General features: G+C 41.6%; 2 protein-coding genes across 4 annotated transcripts; both read left to right on the forward strand.

Annotated features, from left to right (window-relative positions):
- The first annotated feature begins 952 nt into the window (after positions 1-952).
- spmap2 (sperm microtubule associated protein 2) lies at positions 953-6,337 on the forward strand. 3 transcript variants are annotated; one of them, XM_035911002.2, is made up of 7 exons: positions 953-983; positions 2,407-2,504; positions 2,588-2,649; positions 2,749-2,806; positions 3,361-3,487; positions 3,992-4,145; positions 4,434-6,337. In XM_035911002.2, exons 2-7 carry the CDS (start codon positions 2,443-2,445, stop codon positions 4,673-4,675), a joined length of 705 nt encoding a protein of 234 aa, XP_035766895.1. In that variant the 5' UTR covers positions 953-983; positions 2,407-2,442; the 3' UTR covers positions 4,676-6,337. The 3 variants fall into 3 exon arrangements, with proteins under 3 accessions (XP_035766895.1, XP_006798422.1, XP_035766896.1); XM_006798359.3 differs by having other exon boundaries at positions 2,588-2,806; XM_035911003.2 differs by lacking the exons at positions 2,588-2,649; positions 2,749-2,806.
- On the forward strand, positions 5,218-26,831 carry LOC102795576 (interleukin-31 receptor subunit alpha). Its single transcript, XM_087832680.1, has 15 exons — positions 5,218-5,582; positions 7,329-7,479; positions 9,026-9,173; positions 11,051-11,220; positions 11,298-11,458; positions 11,743-11,908; positions 16,922-17,004; positions 17,343-17,574; positions 19,254-19,442; positions 19,581-19,685; positions 20,850-20,996; positions 22,764-22,895; positions 22,990-23,086; positions 23,210-23,291; positions 24,578-26,831. Exons 2-15 carry the CDS (start codon positions 7,422-7,424, stop codon positions 25,250-25,252), a joined length of 2,445 nt encoding a protein of 814 aa, XP_087688806.1. The 5' UTR covers positions 5,218-5,582; positions 7,329-7,421; the 3' UTR covers positions 25,253-26,831.
- The last annotated feature ends 543 nt before the right edge of the window (positions 26,832-27,374 follow it).

Genomic DNA, 27,374 nt, shown 5'->3' on the forward strand with positions numbered 1-27,374 from the left:
CCATGATCAATTCAGACGGCTAAAGAACCACAAGGGACAGGCAAAAAAAAAACCCACCACCATACCTGATAGCTGTTGATGTTTGTAGGTTTGACAGCCTCACCTTGTCATTCTAGTCAGCTCAATCTTTGTCTCGTCTGGCCATCAAACTTTTCTTTAGGAGGTTTTCGACTTCTTTATGTGGTCAGCTACAAATTTCAGTCGATCTTGTGGACATTAACCAATTTCCTCTCATCTGACGATGACAGTTTGGGTCTTCCAGTCCTGTACAAAGTGGGGATACATCTGAATAACTTGTATTTATGCGCAATTGTTTGATAGTTGTACATAACTACAAAGCTTAACAATGTTTTACATGTTGGAATGTGCAGTTGTTTAGAAAGAGGCCCTTCCATCTTGTGCACAGTTTTCAGTCTTAGCTCTTCACAGAGTTCCTTGGAATTTCCCATTGATGAGTATTGATCACTCCAGTGAGTGCTGTCAAACTTTTTATACCGATGATTTTTTTTTTTTTTATGACTGATAAGTCAGTCTCAATCACTGATGAGAAATTAATTTGTCTTGGCCAGGTCAGTTGTCTGGACTGGAGAAATGAATCCAAATTTCTGCATCTAATTCTTGTTTTTTTTAAGTCTATGCTATACAGTCCTTCCAATATAGGGAAAAATATTCAAAGGAATCATGATATTCATGCCCATTTGTAGTTTATGTAAACAAAAATATAGTAACTAAATCTTTAGTATTTTTGCAGTTGAAGAATGAATGAAGTACGAATGCTAGTTAAAGTTAAATGTAGGTCTTATCTCACATTGCAGCTGTTCACTGCCAATGACAAAATGAGAAATTTATGCGAGCAGCAAGTGGGAGACGATCTCGCTTTGCCAAGCACATTCAACATAGGCAGGTGTACTGTCACCTGTTACCACAGCAACCAGCAGGTTTCGGTGTCAGCACAGAAAGCTGCTACCTCAGCTGCAGGACAGGTAAGTATAGCTTTAAGGTAACTGAAAAAGTACTGTTATATGTTAAAGCTAATTGTGTGAATTGGTTTCTGCTATTTATAGTGTGAGCAGTTTTGGAAGGGTATAATGCACTTGGCTTTGTAATGGTAGCTACAGACAAAAAATTATACAAAGGTATTAAAACTCTCGTTTTGCCTAGACAACTAATCAGGCTTGTTACACTACTTGGAAAAAGTCTTGAGTCTTTCCTCATGCATTATGTTTTGCTTCCAAACAGTCAGACTTTCGGTTGTTTTTCAAAAGTGATTTTAAGCAATAGTTGATGGTGTTGTGGTTAAAAATATCAGACAACTTAACAAAAAAACAATTTTAAATATTGTCTTTAGACACTTTTTATAAAAGCCGATCATTTGTTCCCATTTCTTTAGTTGGTTCTATGAAAAAAAAAGCCAAAGAGAACATAGTTTGACAGGCATAAAATAACATTTATGCACCAACAAGGTGATTCCCAATGACATATTGGCCAAAAACTTGGCATGTCTCAGCATCGTGTGTAATGTGTTCTTAAAAATGTTTAGGAAACTTGACAAGGGGAGGACAAACGAATTGCCAGGCCTAAAAGACTATCTGCAGTAGATATACAGTATCTGAAAGTCATGTCCTTAATTTAAAAAAAAAGGGAAAAATCGATATGGATCTGACTCATGACCTATCAGAAACGGTCTTATTGGAAAAGATGTCAAGAAGTTATTTTTTTAGGAAGTGAAACGAGGTGAAAAGAATCTGAGTTTGGAATTTTTAAGCTGACAACATCAACTGTATGTACAGTAAAGGTCATCGGGGAGGTGCAACAGTTAGTGTCTACAGCATCAGTAAAACATCTGTAGAGCTCTGTCATTGTTTGGGGCCATTTCAGCCAGCGTTGTTGGAGATCTTTAAAAAAAAAAAAAAACGACTCAATTATGAACACAGAAAAGTATTGTCAGGCTTTGATCCATCATGCATTATCATGGAAAGCATGTGATTGGCAACAGCTTGATTTTTCAAGATGATAGTGATCTCTGTCAGTGACGTAAAGGCGTACCTGGATAGAAAAACATTATTAAAAACTATATCAACATTATTGAAGCATTGCAGGATCATCTTGATAGAAAATGGAGCAAAAGTTAGCCAACATCTAAAAAAGAGCTTTGAATACCCTTCAAGAACACTGGAGAACTATACCAAAGTAACAATCATCCTAATGCTTTTATTCAGACATTGTATCGTCATCTTTAGGCAACTAAAAGTTATGAATCCCAAGCCACTCAAGCATTTCAGCTTCATCTGAGACTACCATTATGATAATGATCGACCAGAACTACTGACAAATGTGCTGTCTCAGATATAAAAGTATGTGGTTGTAATTGAGAAACACTCTTTTGTTACAACTGAATCATTTTAGCAACAAAGTGTTCTCCCAGTTGCATAAAGTGTTTCCATGGCGACTCGGATACAGCAGTTGGCTCAACCCAAACCAAACAGACTAAGATATCCAGACCGGTAGGTCTGAATCACACCCTTTAACGAAGCTCTCTGTCTTTGTCGCTTTCTTTTTCACAAATGGGCTCTTTTCTGTTTTTCAGTCGGTCTGTTTACTGGCTGGATAAGCTTCCACCAGAAAGAAGCGGATTAACCACTAAAATTGGTCTGTGTACCAATCTTTTCCTTTTTTCTTCTCTTGGCAAACTTGATCTTTGCTGCCTTTTTGTAACACCGTGCATAATTGTTATTTTGTTTTCAACAGAGTTAACCCCCCGCTGGTCGGACTTGTGCATAAGTAGAAAGTTCTACAATCAAGTCACGTAAATATAATAGACTTCTAATAAATGCGCGACTTATTTTGGGCAGTTTCTTAATAACTTTATGTTGTTGTTTTTTTATCAGAAACATTTATGTGCTCTTATACGTACGATATGAGTCAGTTTTCTAGTTTCTTGTTCCTTTTTTTAAAAAGTTTTTAATGTTAGATTTTCCCACAGCTTTGTCACCCTGTCCCCATTAAGATCTCTTATGTTGTACTAATATTATTAGCAAGATCCAGTAAACCAAGATAAGAAACTTGTTTGATTGGATTCAAGTGATAAAACATTCATCATCAGTGTTTGCAATCAGACCTCTCAGAATTTTCTGTGTGCATATCTGCAGCAGAGTAAAGTGCAGACATTCATGAAGCCTGAAGCTTCTGAAGCCTTCCCTTTAGAGGCCTTGGCCCTGACATAACGAGAAAACCTATTTATAGTAATTTTCTTGGCACTACACATGTCACAAACAAACATGTCAAATTAGGCAGTAGCTAAACTGTACCTGCAAGACCTTTTTTTTTTATAGCTCTCTCCATCTTTATGTCCTTCCTCAGAATTTCTCCCATTTGGCAGGTCAGTGAATGGGCGCTTAAGGCCGTCCCATCCAAACGGGTGTGTCATCTGGCTCAACCTCGGGCGCCTGCAGCTGGTTGGCAGCCCGCCTGCCCGTTGTCGGTCCCTGTGAGTAACACAAACTATTTCCTGAGAGAAAATAAATGAATATGTGGTGCATTGTTAGATGACTGCTAGTTTACCATACCTGCCACAAAGTCTTTTAAACTCCACAGCCTACTGTGTTAGTTAGGCCAGAATGTCCGGTATTTAAAGCGCCAAAACTTTAAAATATATTATATAATTATATTATAACTTTCAACAGAGCCGTCTTGTGTTTTTTACTGGTTTTGTATTCTGAAAGCATGAATAGGTCCAGGTGTTTTGTGGTTGGCTTTGACTTTCCCTTCAAGGAAAGTTAGGATGATCAAAGTTAATAACTTCCCTAATCCTGAGATGTGTGATTGCCTGTACATCCTTTTAACTTAATTTATCTAATTAGGTGTGATACATTTCAATTTAAAGTGTGTGACATGACTATAAATCCATGTTTCATATGGACAGGATGAAAAACACCTGACTGACACCATTCTTCTTTGTGTTTAATCGGCTTATTTACAAATTTGATTCCAGGTAAGCACACAGAGAGCTGTTGCCACTTCACGGATCTGCCAGCTCGCCCAGCCAAAGCGAAGGCAGGTTCTGGAGAAATCCAGGCACGAATCTAAACATGTACAAGTAATCCACCTGCCCTCTAAAGCATCTGCACACATAGAGCTACTCGCCAGTAAGCCTATTTTTTTCCACCTTGCAATTTTCACCTGCTTGCTTTTCTTTGCTTGTCTAGGCTCTCAGTCACCCAGGTAAAGGTTTTCTAGAGAGCTTGAAATAAAGGCAACTGGACTTCTTTAGGTTACTGAAGTAGTTCCACTTCTTGTTCGTGGGGGTTCGTCTGAATACAAATTTGTTTTTAGAATTGAGTTGCTTTTTTTTCCAAGCTGTCTAGACTTTTTTCATGTGTTTAAACTTGCATTGTATTGTCTGCTAGTTGACACAATCACCCTTGTTGCCCTAGCTCCGAAGAATGACCACCCCGAGTTCAAAGGAGACCGCCCAGTGTGCTGGTCCGTTTCCAAAGCTGCAAAGAGCTACATAACCAGCCAAAGACTTCTTGATCTGTCCAGTCCTAAAGAGAGGAAGGCTCTGTATGAGGGATATGACCCATACACGATCAGCCGGGGAGCCCGATCAGCCAGCCCCTCTCCCAGAATACAACAGCTCTGTTTGCCTCTGTCTCGCAAATGCAGCTCAGAGTAAGAGCAGTGATGGCAAACACCCCAGAGAGCTGTTGATTGTTCCATTTTCCTTGCCGAAGACTGTAATCGTGATGAAGTGTTTTCCTTGTGAAATAATGACTAAGCTTTGTTATTTGTTCTGCTGCATGAATAGCTATGCACATAGGTAAAAGACTACTGCAACATCTTAGTGTTTAAGCCCTTGGATATTTGCCACTGTGGACTTACTGTATTAACTGAAGATTTCCTGATTTTACCCGTCTAATTTTTGCCAGGATAAAGCTGCTGTTAAGTGTAATTATTCTCCTTATTTCCCTTAAAAACATGCTTGTGTGTGAAATATCTTTTTTTAAAGACTATTGTTGTGCATCTTTGGTAATGATGAACAACATGCTTAATTGCAGGTTGATTAGACCAACTGGGGGGCTATTCTTACCCACAGATGAAGTTTCTTTGTGACATTATGCAACACATATCCTGTAATACATCCTTCACGTCTTAATTGCTTTTATAGTTATTGTTAACACAAGCCCCATGCATCAGTTTTACACACTGCAGACCAATTTCGGGGCTAAGAAAGGTAATAGCTGAAAGGAAGCGATTGTTATTATTATAGTGCAGATGCGCCTAATGGTTTTAGAGTAGTTTCTGTGTAAACTGGCCACAACATAGAATGCGGGAAAGTGAAACCTGTTTTGTTTTGTTTTTCTTTATAGAAAAAGTTATGAGATATTTGTGACGTGTAAATGTAGACTATATAAAAGTGACCGTTTGGGGGGACCTCGATCCGCAGTTAGGCAACAGCACGCCACACATTGGGCACGGAGTGGGGCGGTACTGGTGTGTTTACTTCGAGGTGACAGGCGGCAGATTTTGCGCAAATGCTGTAGATGAACTCTACGAGACGGGTATCGTTCGGGCATAATCCGGTAAGAGGAGTTCGGATTTTAACATTTTGCAGCCGCTCGTTTCGTTTCATGAATTGCAACTTTGGTTGAAACTCACATAGCGCATATTTGTTCTGCTGTTTAACGTGATTAACGCTTCAGTAAGCAAACAAAAAGACAACCTGTCAAGCTGCTCAAGTGTTAGCGGTTTGTTGACGAGAAAATCTGCTACCACAATTCATAATGAGTGATTAAAAGTGATTGTTGCTTTATTCCTTGAGCTCTCATTGGTGCTTTCGCGCATCGTTATTAGTGAGTTGGTTGAGAAGTTGGCTTTTTCAGTTCGAAAAAAAAAATCGCCCATTATTTGCAAATTTCGAGTTCACTTTGTTGCGATGTTTTACCCAAATCTATTTTGATCAGCTGGTCAAAAACAAAAAGCATCGTAACCATTTCGCTATTACGCATTTTAAATTAAATTAAATAAATGTGGAAAGTGATCAGGAATGACCAGAAAGCCAAAGTACTCCAGCTGTTAATGTCCTGTTGTGAACCTGCTGAGTTACAATAGAAACAGGTTGCGAGAGCCCATCAAATAAAAATTGGAGTAACAGTGATCCAATAAAAAAATTGATTGGGGTCATCCTGTAGTCCAGTGATTCGTTTATATGCATAATAATAATAATAAAAAGGAACACTTGAGCAATGTTTAACTCTGACTAACTTCCAACCTTCAAAGATTTGATGATTTTGATTTCTACTGAACTTGTTTTGATTAATAAAGATCCAGTGTGTGACTTAAGAATTTCCTGATTTTTTTTCTTCAATATATTTAAAGCATTTTACGTCTATTAATAATGCTATTCGTGCAAAGGTGGAATACTTGAAAGCTATGCTATATCATTTCTGTGTTTAGAAGCACTAAACACAGTAAATCAGCGAATAGTTTATAATCTTCTATATATTACACGCACTGTGCTTTAGCTGAAAGTAAGCTTCCTTTAAATAATTAAATTAAATAATCAAACTGTTTTATGAACCCAAAACAAGTTGCATCTAAAACTCTCAGTCACTGTCTCCTCAATCTGAAAACTATGAATCTAGCACAAATGTAACTTTAGATTTCAGAGTGAAGTTTGTTATGGGCGATTCTGATTGGCACCTTTTTGCACATAAAAGTTCTGATATTAGTACATCAATAAATGTATAAAGTTCACAATGTTTTTAAAGCACAACATCTGGGCCATTGGTTACTTTGCTTGCAGTTTAACTAGGTAGCAGTATCAGCTTACTGCAACGACCCTTGACTCAGGCTACTATGTATGCAGATACCAATATATCAGATTGTGAGAGATGTATTAGATGGGCTATAATGATAATCCATTTTAAAATGCTGTTTTCTATTCTGACTTTAAATAACCAAAAAATCTGGAGTGGCTTTGTATTGGTGTGCGCCTACACACTGAGTAAGAGCTCCCACCCCGAGGGGAGCTTTGTTTTCTGTCAAGGGGAAAAGTCAGATGTGAAATTGTTTATTGTGATCGATCTAGTCACCACTTGCAAACTTTCACAAACTTTAGGAAGTCACTTGCACAAACTGCTATGTGTCACATTGGTTGGTGCGTTTCCTATGGTGCAATGCCAAGGAACTCAAAGCAGTAAAAAAAAAATGTTGTAGTGAAACTGTTTTTAACTTACAGAAATGCATTCAATGGAAATGATGTAATCTAACCACTAAAGCTATTCATTATCAGGCATCCTGTGCTGACACTTCACAAATCTTTTTAGCAATTTTGCGGAACAGCGTGCAGAGTCCTTGAAGAGTCCTTGATTTGCATGTAGCATGATGGGAGTGAGTGGGTGAAAAAGCAGTTGGTCTTCATGGAGCGGAGTCCAGCTGTGTTGTGGACCTGGCTGCTGGGGGCTGGACTCGTCCTGGGTAATGTTTAACTTTGTTATCTTTCTGCTGTTTGTTATCATCCAGCGCAAACTTTCAAACAATATGTGAGGATGTGCTGGTATTTCTGGAAGTGTCGTTAGTGGAACCAGGTAATAATTTGTTATTTAAATGACAGAATCTCACCAAGCATGAGAAAGTTACAACCACAACATGTCACACCACATCCCTCTACTTTCCTCCCAGGTTATTGTTTTTGGTTTTATACCACACCGTTTTGTTATTCTACTGTATAATACCCATAAAACACCAATTAGCAGACAAGCTTATCAACAAGTGAGTGAATGCAGTGGAGCACAACATTTTGTTATTTAAGCCTGTGAAGACCAAAACACGGAGTGCGTAATTCGGCAAGCATTTGTCGGATGACTAGAAGCATGTCGTAAGTGGCACATTATTATTATTATTATTATTAACATAGGTGACAGGGGACTTCAATAGCAGTAAACCTCCTGTTGCAATGCAATGTTCCGCTTGCAAGACATTCACGAAAGTGCTACTTGCACTAATGCACACCCATCACACGAGCTCTGCCTATCAGCAGTGTCCTCCCCCAGCAGTGGAATGCATCCTGCCACTCCAGAAAAACAACTGAGGAACAGCTTGGAAACACAACTAAGAGCCCAAGGTGTTGAATTGCTCTGCAGTCTCCCCTTTAGCCCGGTCCACTCGACCATCTACACTGGAACTAGCCTGATCCATGCAGGCCCCAGTGTGCAACCCACTGGATTCAAAGGATCCCCGGTATACACCCTGAGGCCAGAAACTGCAGTTCAGCTCCAGATCCCCTATTTATGCATCATCGGTTTAAAGTTTTGCCTCTTTTTAGCTTTAATCTTGCAGCAGATTGGTGAGTTGAGACAGCTAAAAGTCCCCGAATGTCAGCATTATCATCATTCTGAAGAAATCAGTCCACCTGTACCAGCGTATGATTATATTGGCTTACAACAGGTATACCCAGCAGGCAAAACAAGCTATGGCAGTAGGAGCCAAGAAAGGATATTGTTCCGTCTTGCCTGAACTACTGTTGTAACCTCAGGTAAAATAACTTATAAATGGCTCAAAGCTAATTAATTCTTCTCATCATCTCTTTTTCACCATCCCAAATTTGAAAACAGTGAGTCAGACTTGGGCAGTGGAGGTTTTGCATACCTGAGTCACATGAAAGCCTTTCTCTGCACTGTGTTCACACTCTGAGATGATAAAACAGTTGCGCTGATGCTTAAAATGTGCGTAGCCTCATTCTTTTTCAGCACACATAATCAATCAAAACTTCAAAAGAGACTGGCATCAGTATAAATCCTGCTAATAAGGATGAGTCTGCTTAATAAAGGTACTGCAAGGCACGAGTGCTGACATGCAACGACTGGCTCATAGATAAAAGGTCCTTATTTTATTTTATTTTTTTAAAATCCACTTTTACCCGCCTACACCACACAATAAACTAAAAACCACACTCATCCTTATCAATGAACTGCAACATGTGCTTTTCCATGTCATTAACTCCAGCCACTCTCAATGCTTCCAGTGTTTTGCATTACAACATCCACGGCCTTCCCCCGACCCCCTCGGCTAATCGGCTGTGTGTTCATACATCGAGTTAATGTCACCTGCCACTGGGAGCCCGGAGACACACCAACAACGAAATACACTCTGCAGGTTGAGAAGATATCTAGGTGAGACAAAATGTTCTTTTACATAAAAAGAAAGACAAAGACATTTGAATAATATGTAGATAAGGAAAGTGAAAAAGAAACAACGTAAAAATCTATTTTTGTGATCATGATTTTATAGACCCTAATCAGAGTATCTAATCAGAATCAGTTGTTAGGTTTAACGCAATTGTTTGAAAAATGTTATAATACAGTATTTTAATTTTGGAAAGGCCATCACACACAAATCTTCAGTGTTGTTCTTCGGAGATCTGATGCCTGCAGCCTATAATTTACATCATTTTTCATATTCATCACCCTGTTGACTAGGTCTTTTGTTTCCCATTTGTTTGTTTTTCTTGTTCTTTCATTCACTCAAGTTCTCCCTTTTGATGTATAACATTGGTAGATTAACAATGTCCACTAACCCCATGAAAAGTCCAAAGTACCACTCAGTCTTTCTGAAGATGTATCTTTTTTAAAAAAATGTTTGAAATTGATCATTTTCTGTCTAAAAAAAACAGCTTTTCTCAATAAAAGAACTCGCTGTTGATGTCTTTTGGGGCAATGGCGGCAAAGATGAAAAACCCTTACAAGAATCAGCCTTTGGCTACACGGAAAACCTTTTGTAATTTTAGTTTTTTAATCTTGCATCTTTATTCTACACTGCAACAAAACATTCAGTGTATAACAACATGAAAACATCGGGCATGTTATCATTAACCTCCAGGGAACTTAACACCTGAGCTCTGCTCAGCTTTACGGGACTGTAAGGGAAAGTTTCAGGTCATTGTTTCACAGACTGACTCATAATTTTACTATTATGATGAACGCTTACTGCTCTTACCTGTCTTTCAGGCTACAACATGCAGCTGTTTGCTAAGAAAAAAATGCCAGTTAAAGAAACAAAAACGTATAGCTAAAAGCAAACTTATACAAGTGTGAATGTTGCACTTTTGCCAGGAGACCAGTAACAGATCTACAAGTAAGCGATAAAGCTTGTCCATAATTGCAAATTGCGCTTGTCGGTGCGTTCAGCACTTGTGTGCGCTATCTGTGAGTGGAAAAGACAGATCAGTTATTGCAGGTTTAATTTGTTAAAGATTTGTGCTACTAATCATTCTGTATGAGTTTGCGTCACCAGTGCCAAATCCTTTATCACTGTTATTATTAAAGAGAGGTCGTTATTAGAAAGAGTTTGACGAACGGCTTTAATTTAATGTTTTAATGACTGTGAAATTCAACTTGAGAAATGGCTTTAGGTCCTTTAAAAAATTTCTCTGCAGCTGCTGCTAAGCAGGAAGCAAACTGTCTGATACTGTCTTAGATGTAAGTTTGATATCTGTCATGGCAGGCTCAGTTTTGGGTTGGTTTTTTTTTCATTGCATTTTTCTTCTCAGTGAGATGTAGCGTGTGCTGCTCGTCAACTTGACATTGATTTAGCAATCTGCAGTGTTTATCGGTGCCTGTGATGGATTCAGAATGATCCATTTCATTGAGATTACCCAAGTCTCCGTTCAGCAGTGGTCCACCTTTGTGCTTTGGCACGCAGGCAGATTTGCAAGTTGGAGCTGGTGTTGTTGTTTGATGGTAATTCATTGTGCCTATGCAAATCCTTTTGTGTGTAATCACCTTTGAAAATGACATTCGTGTGAGGCTTTGATGGGAGATTTGATATGCTTCGACACAGTTTCCACTTCCTCAGTGTTTTTTTTTGTTCTAGGTTTTTTTAAAATATATATATAGCTGATATTACTATTCAAGATGTATGCAAAACTGTGAATTTGAACAACATGTTTCTGTGTGGGTTTGTGGTTTTATGCCTTTTTTTGGAACATCACTCTCTTTTCATGTAGTAGCGCTCCGTTGACCTTGTAGGTGCATGTTTGTTTCTGTCAAAGTGCCAACAGGTCTGCAAAAAAGACATACACCTGCACCACGCATAAAACCACCTGCACAATAGGACTTAATGGTTCAACTTCAAGGATTGACTTTTGCATCACAGTCACAGCACACGGTGGAAGCGAGAGCTTTTCATCGCACCCTCGATGTCAGCCCGGCAGGACAGAAGGTACGGTAGTTTTGCTTTCCCTTTGCTTATCCCATCTCATCGCTCATGCCTCACGTCTCTCTTCCCATATTTCTCAGTGATGCTGCCTCCAGCCACCCTGAACAACGTAACAGAAGTTCGTGGCTCTCCTCAGTGTCTGAATGTAACTTGGAGCCGCGTATCATCGGACTTTCCTGTGTCTAACAATGAAATCCAGCAGGGAAATCTGAATTCACAAATTGAAACAGTGACTGAGCAGGTGAGCCGCTACTATAACTGCATGCACATGCAGAAATAAGACGTTCATTCATTTTCACACCTGCAGAAACCAAAACTTCACACATTCTGTTTTCTTCCTCTTCAGCACCACTTCTGTGTTTAGAATGTTACATTTTTAAGCAGCAGAACATAGAAAAAAAAGACTTTGTTGGAAAGCATAAGAAGTCACTTTAAATATTTACTGATATTAAATTGTTTCACAAAACATCAGACTGTATGTATTGCTTCTTCACAACCTCATTCTTTTTTGTTTTTGCTATACAGCTTGATTTTCAGATCAGAAATGTGACAATGGAAGGCTACTCTGTCGTGGTTTGCCACCTTAGACCTGATACAGAATACACCATCAGGCTTCGCCACCGTTACCGTGGCCCTGCAAGTCCATGGAGCATGTGGAGCAAAGCACTTCAGGGAAGGACAGCAGAAGATGGTGAGAGGAAATGGTTGCTATGCTTCTGCTTAAATCCACTGTTGGATCCTAGTAATAATGATAACTAAAGGAAGATTATAAAAACAATCATAGGGGGAGGAAAAGACCCCTTTTAAATAATTATTTTCCATCTATTAACCACTCATCTTGGTTGTGGTAACACGACAACTCCATCCCTACATATAATAATAATAATAATAATAATAATAATAATAATAATAATAATAATGATGATAATAATAATAATAATGGATTGCATTTATACAGCGCTTTGCGGGGCCCTCAAAGCGCTGTACAATTCCACTATTCATTCACTCTCACATTCACACACTGGTGGAGGCAAGCTACAGTTGTAGCCACAGCTGCCCTGGGGCAGACTGACAGAAGCGAGGCTGCCATATCGCGCCATCAGCCCCTCTGGCCATCACCAGTAGGCGGTAGGTGAAGTGTCTTGCCCAAGGACACACACAACGACTATATATATATATATATATACACAAATTAGTAAATTAGTGTTTTTTATACATATATATATATATATATATATATATATATACTCCTCCATGAATCGCAACCTTATCGTGGTGGAGGGGTTTGTGTGTCCCAGGGATCCCAGGGGCTATGTTGTCTGGGGGCTTTTGCCCCCTGGTAGGGTCTCCCATGGCAAATTGGTCCTGGGTGAGGGACCAGACAAAGAGCGATTCAGAAGACCCCTATGAAAAAAACACAGAGGGAACAGTTTACCCTGCCCGGGATAGGGTTACCGGGGCCCCGCCCTGGAGCCAGGCCCGGGGAGGGTGCCCGAGGGCGAGCGTCTGGTGGCCGGGCCTTAGTCCATGGGGCCCGGCCGGGCACAGCCCGAAGAGGAGACATGGGCCCATCCTCCCGCAGGCCCACCACCCGCAGGAGGCGCCATAGGGGTCGGGTGCATTGTGTGCCGGGTGGCGGCCAGGAGCGGAGGCCCTGGCGGACTGACCCCCGGCTGCCAAGACTGGCAATAGGGACATGGAATGTCACCTCTCTGGTGGGGAAGGAGCCTGAGTTAGTGCGTGAGGTTGAGAGGTACCGGCTAGATATAGTCGGGCTCACCTCTACGCACGGCTTGGGCTCTGGAACCAGTCTCCTGGAGAGGGGCTGGACTCTGTCTCAGTCTGGAATTGCCCCTGGTGAGAGGCGGCGGGCTGGGGTGGGTATTTTAATATCCCCTCGGCTTGCTGCCGGTACGTTGGGGTTTTTCCCGGTGGACGAGAGGGTTTGTTCCCTGCGCCTTAGGGTCGGGGAACGGGTCCTGACTGTCATCTGCGCTTATGCGCCGAGTGGCAGTTCGGAGTACCCAGCCTTCTTAGAGTCCCTGGGGGGGGGTGCTGGAAGGTGCTCCACCTGGAGACTCTGTTGTCCTGCTGGGAGACTTCAGTGCTCACGTGGGTAACGACAGCGAGACCTGGAGGGGCGTGATTGGGAGGAACGGCCTCCCTGATCTGAACCCGAGCGGTGCTTTGTTATTGGACTTCTGTGCTAATCACAGTTTGGCCATAACGAACACCTTGTTCGAACATAAGAGTGTCCATAAGTGCACGTGGCACCAGGACGCTCTAGGCCGTAGGTCGATGATCGATTTTGTAATCGTATCACCAGACCTGCGACCATATGTTCTGGACACTCGGGTAAAGAGAGGGGCTGAGCTGTCAACTGATCACCACCTGGTGGTGAGTTGGATCAGGTGGCGGGGGAGGACGCTGGACAGACCTGGTACACCTAAACGTGTAGTGAGGGTGTGCTGGGAACGACTAGCAGAGGCCCCAGTCCGCGAGATCTTCAACGCACACCTCCGGCAGAGCTTCAACAGCATTCCGAGGGAGGCGGGGGACATCGAGTCTGAATGGACCATGTTCAGCGCCTCCATTGCCGAAGCTGCTGCATTGAGCTGCGGCCGCAAGGTGGTTGGTGCCTGCCGTGGTGGTAATCCCCGAACCAAATGGTGGACACCAGAGGTGAAGGGAGCCACCAGGCTGAAGAAGGAGTCCTATCGGGCTTGGTTAGCCTGTGGGACTCCGGAGGCAGCCGACAGGTATCGACAGGCCAAGCGGAATGCGGCTCGGGCAGTGGCTGAAGCAAAAACTCGGGTGTGGGAGGAGTTCGGAGAGGCCATGGAAAAAGACTTTCGGACTGCCTCGAAGAGGTTCTGGCAAACCGTCAGGCGTCTCAGGAGGGGAAAGCGGTGCTCTACCTGCACTGTGTATAGTGCTGGCGGAGCGCTGCTGACGTCGACTGAGAAAATTGTCAGGCGGTGGAAGGAATACTTCGAGGACCTCCTTAATCCCACTGACGCGTCTTCCAAGGAGGAAGCAGAGTCTGGGGATGAGGGGAATGACCCGCCAATTTCTGGGGGCGAGGTCACTGAGGCAGTTAAACAACTCCTTGGTGGCAGAGCCCCTGGTGTTGATGAGGTCCGCCCCGAGTTCCTGAAGGCTCTGGACGTTGTAGGGCTGTCCTGGCTGACACGCCTCTGCAATGTTGCGTGGAGATCAGGGGCAGTACCCGTGGATTGGCAGACCGGGGTGGTGGTCCCCATCTTTAAGAAGGGGGACCGGAGGGTGTGTTCCAACTACAGGGGGATCACACTCCTCAGCCTCCCCGGGAAAGTCTATGCCAGGGTGCTGGAAAGGAGAGTTCGTCCGTTAGTCGAACCTCTGATGCAGGAGGAACAATGCGGTTTTCGTCCTGGTCGCGGAACACTGGACCAGCTCTTCATCCTCTCGAGGATACTTGAGGGTGCATGGGAGTTTGCCCAACCAGTCTACATGTGTTTTGTGGACTTGGAGAAGGCATTCGACCGTGTCCCTCGGGGTGTCCTGTGGGAGGTGTTGCGGGAGTATGGGGTGTCTGGCCCATTGCTACGGGCCATTCGATCCCTATACAACCGTTGCAAGAGCTTGGTTCGCATTGCCGGCAATAAGTCGGACTCGTTCCCGGTGGGTGATGGGCTCCGCCAGGGCTGCCCTTTGTCACCGGTTCTGTTCATAATTTTTATGGACAGGATTTCTAGGCGCAGCCAAGTGGCGGAGGGCTTTCGCTTTGGTGGCCTCAGGATCTCATCTCTGATCTTTGCGGATGATGTGGTTCTGTTGGCTTCATCGGGTGAGGGCCTCCAGCTCGCACTGGAGCGGTTCACAGCCGAGTGTGACGCAGCGGGAATGAGGATCAGCACCTCCAAATCTGAGGCCATGGTTCTCAGCCGGAAAAGGGTGGAGTGCCCACTCCGGGTCGGGGATGAGGTCCTGCCCCAAGTGGAGGAGTTCAAGTATCTCGGGGTCTTGTTCGCGAGTGATGGGAGAAGGGAGCCGGAGATCGACAGACGGATTGGGGCTGCAGCTGCAGTAATGCAGACGCTGCACCGGTCCGTCGTGGTGAAGAGGGAGCTGAGTGTAAAAGCGAAGCTCTCAATTTACCGGTCGATCTACGTCCCTACCCTCACCTATGGCCACGAGCTGTGGGTAGTGACCGAAAGGACGAGATCGCGGATACAAGCGGCGGAAATGAGCTTCCTCCGAAGGGTGGCTGGCATCTCCCTTAGAGATAGGGTGAGAAGTTCGGCCATCCGGGAGGGGCTCAGAGTAGAGCCGCTGCTGCTCCACATCGAAAGGAGCCAGCTGAGGTGGTTTGGGCATCTGGTAAGGATGCCCCCTGGGCGCCTCCTGGGTGAGGTGTTCCAGGCATGTCCCACCGGGAGGAGGCCCCGGGGCAGACCCAGGACACGCTGGAGAGATTATATCTCTCGGCTGGCCTGGGAACGCCTTGGTGTTCCCCCGGATGAGCTGGAGGAGGTGGCTGGGGAGAGGGAGGTCTGGGCCTCTTTGCTTAGGCTGCTGCCCCCGCGACCCGGCCCCGGATAAAGCGGATGAAGATGGATGGATGGATATATATATATATATATATATATATATATATATATATATATATATAAAAACACTAATTTACTAATGAAAATGGCTAACGACTACACTTTGTGCCCTAGTTCCAATGAAGCCAAGATGGTTTAGTGCTTAGTGCCACATCCCCAGCAACTTTATGTTTATGATCACAAAGTTGATATGTCCTAAGTAAATGGTAAATGCACTGATTTTTATATAGCTCTTTTCTACTCTCCTGGAGCACTCAAAGTGCTTTATACAACATGCACCCATTCAAGAAAGCACTTTTTCTATGCATTTTCTATCCATTCACACGCCGATGGATGGAGGTTAGTGGGGGTTAGTATCTTGCCAGCCAGGGATCAAACCACCAACCTTTCGATTAGTACATGACCTGTTCTACCGAATGAGCTACAGCCACCCCACTCAGTTAGTCCAAAAACCAAATGTGGACCAGCTACACAAACCTAGATGAACCTTCTAGAATCTTTTCGTGTGTTCCTCATTTCAAATGCATTCATATGCTTTTTTACGCTCTAGTCTATTGTATGGACAGTGGGAAGCTGTCAGAAAACAAAGATGCAGAGAGAAGGTTATTATTCATTTATTTATATTTGTCTTTCAGTACCAATTTCCAGGTCAGCGACGTGCAATCATTTTTTGAGATGTTTGACTCTACCTAACATGTAAATGGTGGACCAGCTGCCGCTCAAATAAACCAACCAACCCTCAGTACCATGACCTAGAATAAATACTTGGGCACCGCTGCCTATGCCAGCTTCCAGGCTCTGTTTCTGAACTAGATTTGATTATGTGGCAAAAATAACAGTGAAGACAGCTATGTGTTAAAGACATCATAGACACAGTTCAAATAAACTGTAGTATCACATCCGTCATGACTCCCACCTGTGTTGTTATGTGTCAGCAATTGCTGACACAAATGGCAAAGAGCTAGATCATTCCTTAACAGGAAGCACCCCTGCTGTAGAAGACAAATCTGAAATTGTTCACTGCCAGCAGGTAGTTTCACTGTGTCCCTCGATGTTCTGGTGGATCTCATTCAAATTATTTTTGTATGTTTTCCCCTCTTTTCGCCTATCAGCTCCATCTGCAGCACCAGTATTCTGGAGACGAGTGAAACAAAATCACAGGAATGGATGGAGACTCGTCTCTCTGCTTTGGAAGGTGTGTGTGTGTGTGTGTGTTGAATTGCATGGGAGTTTGAGCTCGCTAGTTTAATATCTTATGACTATCACTCTGAGCTTTACTGTTTAATAATCTTTGGGATTCAATTTGTTTTTAATCACCATTCCACCCTTACGCTGTCTCTAATTTCTTTTATGTCTCCCTAAACTTACTCGTTTATTGCATTTAAGTTTGATTCAGGTTTAGAGTAAGACTGAGACAGCCCGAGAAAACGGAGAGAGAATTTAAAAATCTGTGTTTATATAACAGGATTGCTTAATTAAAATCTCAGTAATATTACATCGCTTTGAGTCACTGCTTTCTCTTTCTGTTTTTAGCCGTTACCTCATTTTCTGGCCAATGGCAAAATTGTCTTTTACAACGTGACTTGCCAGACAGAAAGCACTCCGATCTTGAGTGATCATGGGAGCTGCAAATATTTGCACCATTTGAGTACATCCTGTAGCTTGCTCCTTCCTGCTGGGCGTTCCTTCTGCACTCTGACGGCCTCCACCTCTGCCGGCGTGTCACCAAAATCTAAGATTTTGCTGCATGGATCCTCTGAAACAGGTAGGCATCGCTGTTTAGTAAAAGATGATTTTCTGCATTATTATCATTATCTGATAATTACTGAAGTTGCACACAGTGGACCAAATGCACTTGTCTTTGAGGATTATACTAAAAGTAACTTGTCAATTATTGGTCTCTGACAAATTTTCCAATTAAACGTGAAATGTTTATTGACATGCCATGGAAACGTCATGAATCTTACATGTTTCTAATAATGCGGTTCCTACTTATAATGACGACATTTGGCAGTTGGCTCCCACAAAAGGTTTTTGCGGAGTAGTTAAAAGATCTCTGTCCGTATTTTTATCTGTAACACAAAGATGCCCGAGTTAGGCATGCCACCCCACCCATTATTTCTCTTTTCCCTATTCTTTCCAAGTTGTAGACCAGAGTATTCATGTCTCACTCAAAAGAGGCAACCACATAATTCAGTCTAATTAAATTTTTATTTATATAGAGCAAATTCACAATGACAGTTGCCTCAAGGTGCATTGTATTGCAGGGTAAAGACCACCTGCAGCGACCGGTTAGGTGAGAGGAAAGAGAAGAGAGCAGAGGGGAGGGCAAAAGACACATTCTGGAAGAGAGCAACAGAGTTTAACAATCGCCAACAATTAATGCAATTGTTGTGCATAAACACGGAGGGGGGGCTTCAGTGCATTACTGGAGCAGCCTGAGCCTATTGAAGTATAACTAAGGGATTAGGCAGCTGTCAAAGACTTGACAATCTGATTCTCAGTTGCTGAAATTGGAATGTCCCCTCTTTAGCCTGAGCCTAGTACTTGAGGCCAAGTGATACCAGCTAGATATAGTTGGGCTCACCTCAACCCACAACTTGGGTTCAGGAACCAGTCTGCTAGAGAGGGGTTGGACGACTGCACGTTGGGGTTTTCCCCACTAAACGAGAAGGTTGATTCCCTGCGCCTTTGGGTCAGTCGAGCAGAGTACCTGGCCTTCTTCAGGTCCCTGACTGGAGTGCTGAAATGTGCCACAGCCGGAGACTTACTTGTCCTACTTGGGGACTTCAGAGCCCATATGGACACTGATAGTGTAACCTGGAGGATGTGAGTGGGAGGAACAGCCTGCCTGACCTGAACCTGAATTCAGGAAACAAAAATGCTTAATAAAGTGACACGCCAGATGTCATGCGGCTGATTCTTACTACAAAATAATAATAATAAAAATAATAACTATTTGTATAGGACTTTTAAAAACACAGAGTTTATATAATATAAACATGACACAATCTAAACAGTATAAAGGAAAGACTGAATAGTGTGTTATTATCCATGTTTAAAAGAAACAGCAGACAAAGTTCTTTTGAGGAGCAAAGCATGACAGGACCCAAAGAAGGTCTTTGAACCTTTCAAAGCCTTTTGGTGCATTTGTCATCCGCATTTGTTAAAAGTTAATTCGTCGGTCATAAAGAGATCTTTCATTGGCGGAAGGGCAGGTATTACACTAAAAGAAATCCTGTGAACAAATTAGACAGCAAACTGTACTAATAATGGTGCAGATACACCATTATTTACCGACACCATTGTTTAATCTGACTTTTGGTAATTTATGACATTATAAGGGACCAATATCAACCAAGAGACGCCAGAAAAAAAATTTGATGCACTAACAATTGGTTTTTAAATCCCGTGGTAGTCATCTTGTTCCTCCTCGCTCCACAGAGCCACCATTCCCAAGCCACATTACTGCAACTCCTCTGAACGGCAGTAGCTTGGAGGTTCGGTGGGTGGCTCTAAGTGATGCATCTGTGAGCAGCTATGTGGTGGAGTGGTTTGCGGTGAGAGAGAAAAATAGCAGCGCGCTACACTGGGAAAAACTGAATCGCTACCAGACATCGCTGGTTATCACAGGTAATCCTGTAAAATACAGCTCTGCCTGTTTAAAACTGTGGCGCCATCAATCTTAATATCCACTTATCAAGATGATGATTTATGAGGAAGACACAGAGCAGAGAAGTAAAGTGTCTTTCACGTTTGATCTCTTTTCAGAGGGATTAAAGCCAATGGAGCGTTATGCTGTTTCTGTGAGAGCCGTGTATGGCGAACGAGGAGCGGGGGAAAACACAACGCTCTACACGTACACACGGCAAGGAAGTATGTAGCCTGTGCAACACTGCAGTTGTTTCATGCTGAGCTTTAAAGTAGCCTTTCAACCTCGATGTGATTGTTATTTGGCTTTTGAGGGTTGTGTATTTTTCTGACTGTGAAAAATACAATAAGAAAAATACACAATGCTTCACAATTTCCCCACCGTGCGTGTGACTGCTACTCTCAAGGTCGTCTGTTAAAGATGAACTTTCTAATAATTTCGCAGATACAAGGGCGAATTTCAAGTTGGCTCAAGCTCCACCTCTTAAAAAATGTTCTTGCAAATTAGTTCCTAATATTCAAAGTAATCCAACTAACAACTGAAGTAGACTCTTACAAAATTGTGCAATTCATGTGGACAATGATTGAATAGTAGAAATATATATAAATATTTTCTTTGAAGGTAAATCAGAAGTTGAATGGCAGCATTGATGCTTAAGATGAGTTGCACTATAATCTCTGTGCATTATGAAAGCCAATGACTTCGTGTTGTATATCATGAAAACCATCATCACGCCATTGCTGATATGGATGGTAAGGCTAATTGCAACACAAACAAGTCACTTTTAGCTGCTGTTTTAATTTTTGCTTTGTTGGCTGAATCTGCTGAATTTACTCATGAAAGTGGCCACTTTTATGGCATGCACACTTCATTTCACATTTTCCCTTGGTGCAAAATTAGAAAAATAACAATAGCAAAAAGGACAAAAACTCAGTTTTTCTGAAAATAGAGTTTCCGTCAGATTCATTAAAATCTGCAAAGCTTGTGACTTTATGGTAATTTGCAACTTTCACTGATTGGCATCACATTAGATAGGTTAAAACTTGATTTCATTATAATAAAAAGGCAGACATTAGAAAAGTGCATGCTCTGCAGAGCCAGTCAAAATGAGGGACATTGTCTCAAGATGCTGAACAGGGGTAAATGGACTGGTTCTTATACTCTATCTGAACACTCAAAGAGCTTTAAAAGAATAGAAATGCTGCGCACTGTCACGGAAGGAGGTCACCTACTCCTGGGCAAGATGATATCATCTCAGTTTCCTGGTGCAAACAATTTAATCAGATTGGATAGTGTTGGGAAATAAGGGTATAGCCTTTTTCTTACAACATGTGGTTTAGTTATCATCGCCATCATCGCACTGCCTGCTTTCGTTTCTGTCCGCACAGCACCCTCAGCTGGTATTGACGTAAAAGTGCAGCAGATCTCAGGCGGCATGGTGGAGCTCACCTGGAGTCCTGTACCTGTGGAGCTTCTTCGTGGTTTCCTCCGTAACTACACTCTGTACTACAGAACCAGAGACCAGCCCGCAAGGAGTGAGTCCCTGACACACATATGAAGACACACCTTTACTTTATACACAGCCACACAAAAGTGATCAGCAACAAGATGAAAATGGCCTTACACAATATCTGATTTTTGTTTCATTTCACTCCAACAAGCTGCAATTGTCTTTCAGTTTAACATCCAGCATCTACTTGGCAAACATAGATTTACTGATAATGGCAGACTTTTTCATGAACTTGGCACATTTTTAGTGACATTTCCAAACTATAATAGTAAAAAATGTTGTGAAATGTAACAGCATATTAACCATCAGGGTGATCATTTTTGCATTACTTTGGTTTGTGCAAATACTAAACCTATTAAACATCAGGATGTTTTTATTGTCACCATTAGCACGTTAGCAGGCAGACATTTAGTCAAATCACCGCTGTAGCAGACTCCAGCTTCACAGGTGCTTTATATTGTAAAGACCCTATACTTGTTATTTTTAACAACTTCATCCCTGTATAAACGAGTCAGCAGTTTATGAGTACTTCATTGTACAAAAAAAGAACGTGGTCCTGAGCAATAGTTCTCCATATTTGGCTGCAAATTGGCTGCTTTTTACAAATTTTAAGTTCGGTCCTATGTTTTTTTTTTTATATTAATTTTTTTTGGTATTGTTTCTCAAGACATTTAATGCTTTTTTTCCCCCCATTTCGTTATTTGAATGTAAAAAAAAAATGCCAAAGATAACACAGTCATAAAATAATGTCTTTGCACCAACAAGGTGATCTCCTAAGAGGTATTAGCTGAAACATTTGCATATTCTCAGAAAAAGGAGAGTGGGAGAGAAACCTTTGCATATTCTGGCACGATGTGCAGTGTGTCCTTGGGCATTTGAGGCAGCTGGACAAAGGAAGGACAAAAGAAGATTTGGCAGGCCAAAAAACCAAATGCTATCTACAGGAGATGAGCGGTATTCGTTTTGGTTCAACTGGCCATCAAAACATATGGAGAAGTTCAGGAGAGGTATAAAAGTGAGTGTCAACAATCATCTGTAAAACACAGGAGGCTCTGTCACAGGTTGAGGCTGTATTTTAGCCCAATCTCAACGAGATTGATGAAATTACACAGAAACTTAAAGTCGGATTTTGATCTGCCTGGAAAGCATCTGATTAGGTGTCTTCATTTTGTCAATATGAGAAAAAAAACCCTCACACTGCCAGTGCACTATAAACATTCTTGGATAGAAACCCCCCCCCCCTTCACAGTGACTTCCCCAGAGCCCCGACCTCAACATTTACATAGATACTGTATTTCCATGTCTGTTTGCATATGTTTCAATAAATTGGTGCACCTGCTTCCCGTTTTGGTAGCAAAATAAAAAGAAATGAGGGGTAAGACTTTTTCACAGTACTGTAAACTACCATAATCACGAAACAGCCACTCTCGGATTTACACAGCAGAAACACGACTAACAATACTAAACCTTTACTATGCAGCAGTCTGAGCCACTTCATATCCTCAGACTCATAAAAAAAACACGCTACGATGCGAAAGGATATGTGAAGCATAGATGAAAAACTACAGATTAAATACATCATGCATTTTTTTTTAAACACTGCTTTATTAAAAGCAATCCTTTTGGAAGTGCAAGGTTAAACCGACTTGTCTTTGTTTTCCTTTGAGGATAAAGTTAACCAAGAAAAAAGGGGTAAAAGGCTTGATGTTTGTTTTTCCTTCCATTTGTTATGACTTGATGGATCGCCTACCTTATCACATTTTGCCAATTATAGCTTCTCATGTTTATTTAGGTGTTTTTGTGCCTGGTCAGGCTCGCAGCTACACGCTGCAGAATCTGTCACCCGGTAACTACGCCATCTTCATGCAGGCCAATACTGAGGCTGGCGCCGGAGAAACTGGGACCATAGCTAATGTGCACATACGTGAGGACAAACTTAAACAAACCTTAAAAGTAAAAAAAAAGAAAGCATAAAACACACACACCTTTATATTTAACAACTTTATGTGTTTTTGAAGGCTCTGAGGAAATCTCGGTAGTGATGTATGTGGTCGTTCCACTCGTGCTGACGATATTGGCACTGATACTGATGGCCTGCCTAGCACAGCATGGAATGTAAGATATCCATTTAAATATCTATCTTATACAAACATACAGCTATTGCATGCAAAGCCTTGAGATGAATTTTTGCGTTTTTTATTTACTTATTTATTTATTTATATTTTCTGTGATGTTTAGTGTGAAAGAGAAGCTATGTAAAGATGTCCCTGATCCCTCCAACAGTAGCTTGTCCCACTGGGCCCCTAAAACTACATTGGAGGTAAATCGGGTTTTTTCAGCCAATCACAGTAAAACCAATAATCAATTGATCCTTCTTTCATGTATTGTTTGAGTTGCAAAAGCCTGACATTTGTTCTGTTTGTTCTATGGAGCTTACCGCTATTCAAAAGGGCAGACTTTATTGTACCAATCTGTGGCTGGAAATACTGTAAAATAAATCACTGCTGTTAAATAATGTTTGATGAGAAAAAAAAATATGCTGCCCAATTAGTTGAAAGTGAAAATACCCGTTGTCGATCCACGCCAAGTGCCAAGAACTGCAATTCCTCAGATGGCCACTTGAGGCTGTCTCCCAAAGTGGGTCATTGGAGCCAAGCTGATAAACTCTCTCTGGTCGGTCACTTGTGTATTCAACTTTATAGATCAAAGGAGAGTTAAAAAAAAAAAAAAGATTCTCTGGACAAATGCAGAGTTCATTGCAATGTTTATTGAGTTTCTACAAAAAGAGCAGAGTCAAATAAACGAAAAAACATCAGAACAGCGAAGCTAAACTCCAGGGTATCAACCTTTAAGCACATGCACATCAGCGGAAAAAGACAGAAAAGACCAGAGACAGACCAAAAACAAATAAAAAAAAAACAAAGACACACAGAGAGAGACAGACAGCTCTCCTGGGTGCTCACTTATCAGAGTCTTCGTTGTTACAGTAACATCCAGCATAGTCCAGCCTTTCCAGTGCACTCAGCATACCAACTACGCAACACCTGACACCGCCTCTGACTGTCATACAGCCTCCCTTCAAGTCTAGTCTGCTGTGCTGGGGCCAACATATAATGATTACAACACAGCACAGCTTCCCAACATTATGCATTTTTACTGCATTTTACTTTAAACCTCGTTGTGACTAGCCAAAGTTAGCATCACAGCGATTATCACACTAGCTGTTATTCGAGTTCTTTGGGATTTGATGTCAAAAAAGGAAATATAAACATTAATACTTTTATTTGAACAATATACAACAACTCAGAGCCATTTTTTATGAAATTGCAGTTGTTTTGCCAGCTGAAATGACAATGACCCATTCAGATTAAAAAGTCTTTCAAAGTAGGTTTATTTCAGTTTGAATTTCTGTATTTCACATTTCAGCTGCCACATACGTGAACAGGAGACACAAGCAGACAGAGAAAGCAGTCTGTGCTTTTTTGCCATTTTTACAGTTCCTCTTTGTTCTGTTTTAAAATCCTAAAGTATGGTGCTTAGCAGTGGCAGTGCAAAGAGCTTGGAATAGAGATAGCATGTCTGACTTCATTGCTTTTTTTCCCACAGAGTATGAATCCTCTTGTGCTGCCGGAGAAGCCTGCAGTCAAATACTCTGAAGTCATTGTGCTTGGTGAGCTGGAGAACTCCAGCCTGGATCAGGACCACAGCTATCAGGGTGTCTGTAATCTGCGAACATATTCCAGTCTCAGGTCTCCACTTGACATAAGTAGATCAGGGAAAACATTAACCAGAAGGTCTGCAACTGATCTTTCCCCCTGCTGCTCAGATTACTCCAGTGTCATGTTATCCGGACCGCTCCAGAATACTCCCGGGCCTCTTGTGCACCTCTCCTGTGACCAGTACAACTGGCAGACAGCTAACGTCAATGATGTTAAGTTGCAGCTAGGTGGAGCCAGCGAGCCATCTCAGTCACAGCCCAAGGATGAACAGAAAACCTTGCATCATTTTCTGCAGCACCATCAGATCCCCGCTTCCTTCTCTGACTTAAGCAGTATATCTTCTTCCGCTGTTTTACCTTCTCGCACAACAGAAATCAGTTCCCTCAAGCATCCTTTTTCTCAAAGCAGCTTTAACTCATTGCTGCAGTCTAACAACATCCGTCAGCCCAGTGATTCTTCAGATAATTTCACTACATCATTTTCCCAGTTTCTCCCTTCTATCTTTGTGGATTTCTCCTACTGTCCTGTGGAGTGTGATCCTTACATTTCGTCAACAATTTAGTGTCACGGAAGGGAAGTACATAATATTTATTCATCAAAAATGTCATTATTATGTTTTATTTATATGTAAACCACATTCATACATCCACCTTGTGCTTATCCAGTTGCCGGGGCGAGTGTTGGAACCTACTCCGGCTGTGTCATAGGGCAAAAAGGCAGTGTAAACCCAGTACAGGTCACCAGTCTAACCATTCATGGCAAGTTTAAAATTACCAATTAACCTAACTCCATACATATCTCTGGGAGTAAGCTGGAGTATCCAGAGAGAACATACAAGCTTCATACAGAAAGGGCCCAGGTAGCCAGTGGACTTTATTCCAAGGAACCTCTTTCTATGAGGCAAAAATGGAAACCACTGCCCCTTTCATGCAACTGGGAATTCTCCAATGATGGGAATGTTCTCAAGCTTTGGCTGGGGAATCTTTCCCATCAAAAAAGATGTGATCAGGAATCAGTTGCCTTTGACATTTAGGGAAATGCACTTATATGAGTTCTTCCTAAGAAGGAGATGAGAATGTGGATACCACTTTTCTACAGTAAATGTGAAGCTATACTCTGCAGAAGCATATAAAGTGAAAACAGAGGGTAACAGCTGGCCTGGCTCTGTAAAGAACATCTTTTTCATTTGACAAGATAAATATGAGCAGTCAAAGGGAGGATGGATTATTTTTTATATATATGTAAACACACTCATTTGTGATTGATTGGTTACTTTTTTGTATATGTTTTGAGGCATTATGAAGTTTTTTTCCTCATCTTACTAATATACACGCCGCATGTTTTGGCTGTCAGTGCTGAGGAATGTTAACGCAAACTGCTCCCTGTATTTTACCGATGTTTGACTTGGCTGTTATTTTTCTATTTTTAGTGAAGTGATTTATTCTTGTTGCTTATATAGTTGAAATCAGGTATCTGAAAGCTTTATGTGTGTGCCTATGAAGAAAAAAAAAAAAGCATACACTCACTGGGCGCTCTTTTAGATACACAAGTTCAACTGGTTAGTCTATTTAGCCAGTTCAGTACATTTAGAGACATAGATGATAATCTTCGGAAGCTCAAAGTGAGCATTAAAATGGGGAAGAAGGGAGATTCAAATGACTTTAGTATGTATGGTTATTGGTTTTAGGGTTGGGCTGGTGTGTCTAATAAAGTGCCCAGTGAGTGTATATATCTATATCTGTCTATCTAAGTAGGAAGATATAGATTTAGTTATTTATATAAAAAGGACTTGAACTAGTTATAAATACTGTGAACAAAGACTAACTAGACTGTCCATTAACAGCATTTCTTATCTTTCTGGTTTGTTACAGCTAGTCTAGACTCTTCTGCTACATGTTACCTATTTTCTGTTACACGCCTGCAGTTTGGAAAGTGGGCTTGTACAAGTCTCAGAGTCAGACCCCTCAAAATGCTGCTGCTGACTTGAGTTTATCGTTACAGTAGAATGAGCCATCTTTGTAACTGTGAATACTTCCGAGCTGAGTTTGTATTTGGTTTACATAATTTGTACGTTGTGAGAATTAAAATATCCACTTCAATGTACGAACCAGAATTTCAAGGGTAAAATATTAAATTTACTGTGTGCTAATTCTGTGTTTCGAGTCATCACTCCAACAAAATATATATATATTTGTTTTCAGCAATCCACATTATAGTTACTGTAAAGGAATCTTTATTTAGTCTGTGTGTAAATTGTGTGTAAAATTAAAAAGACTAACTGAAATTCAGCCATTACGACAAGCAACGAAAGGCAAGAACATAAAAACAGAGATAAGAAAAACTTATTAGGGCCGAATTGTGAGCTGGAAGCTTGTTCACATTAATGAAATTAATATTTAATTAGATACATTTTGATAATATAAATCACTCTCTGCAAGCAGCCTGCAAATCAAGCACGTGGTCAGAATTGTGCACTTGTAACTGTTTAAATAACAGCACTGTATCCTATTTTTGAAGCTGATTGTTGACAAGTACAATAGTACCAAGACAGCAGACACACCTCATCTGTGTCTTAAGGCTCAGGTGTGTGGAGACTTGAGCTGTTATAGTTTAAAGTCTTAAGAGCTGATTGTGATTAAATGTGGACACCAAATGTCCCAAAACAACCAACATCTGGATCATAC

This window comes from Neolamprologus brichardi, chromosome 19, assembly GCF_056152115.1.
Source record: "Neolamprologus brichardi isolate AB-2024 chromosome 19, ASM5615211v1, whole genome shotgun sequence".
NCBI classification, from domain to species: Eukaryota; Metazoa; Chordata; class Actinopteri; order Cichliformes; family Cichlidae; genus Neolamprologus; species Neolamprologus brichardi.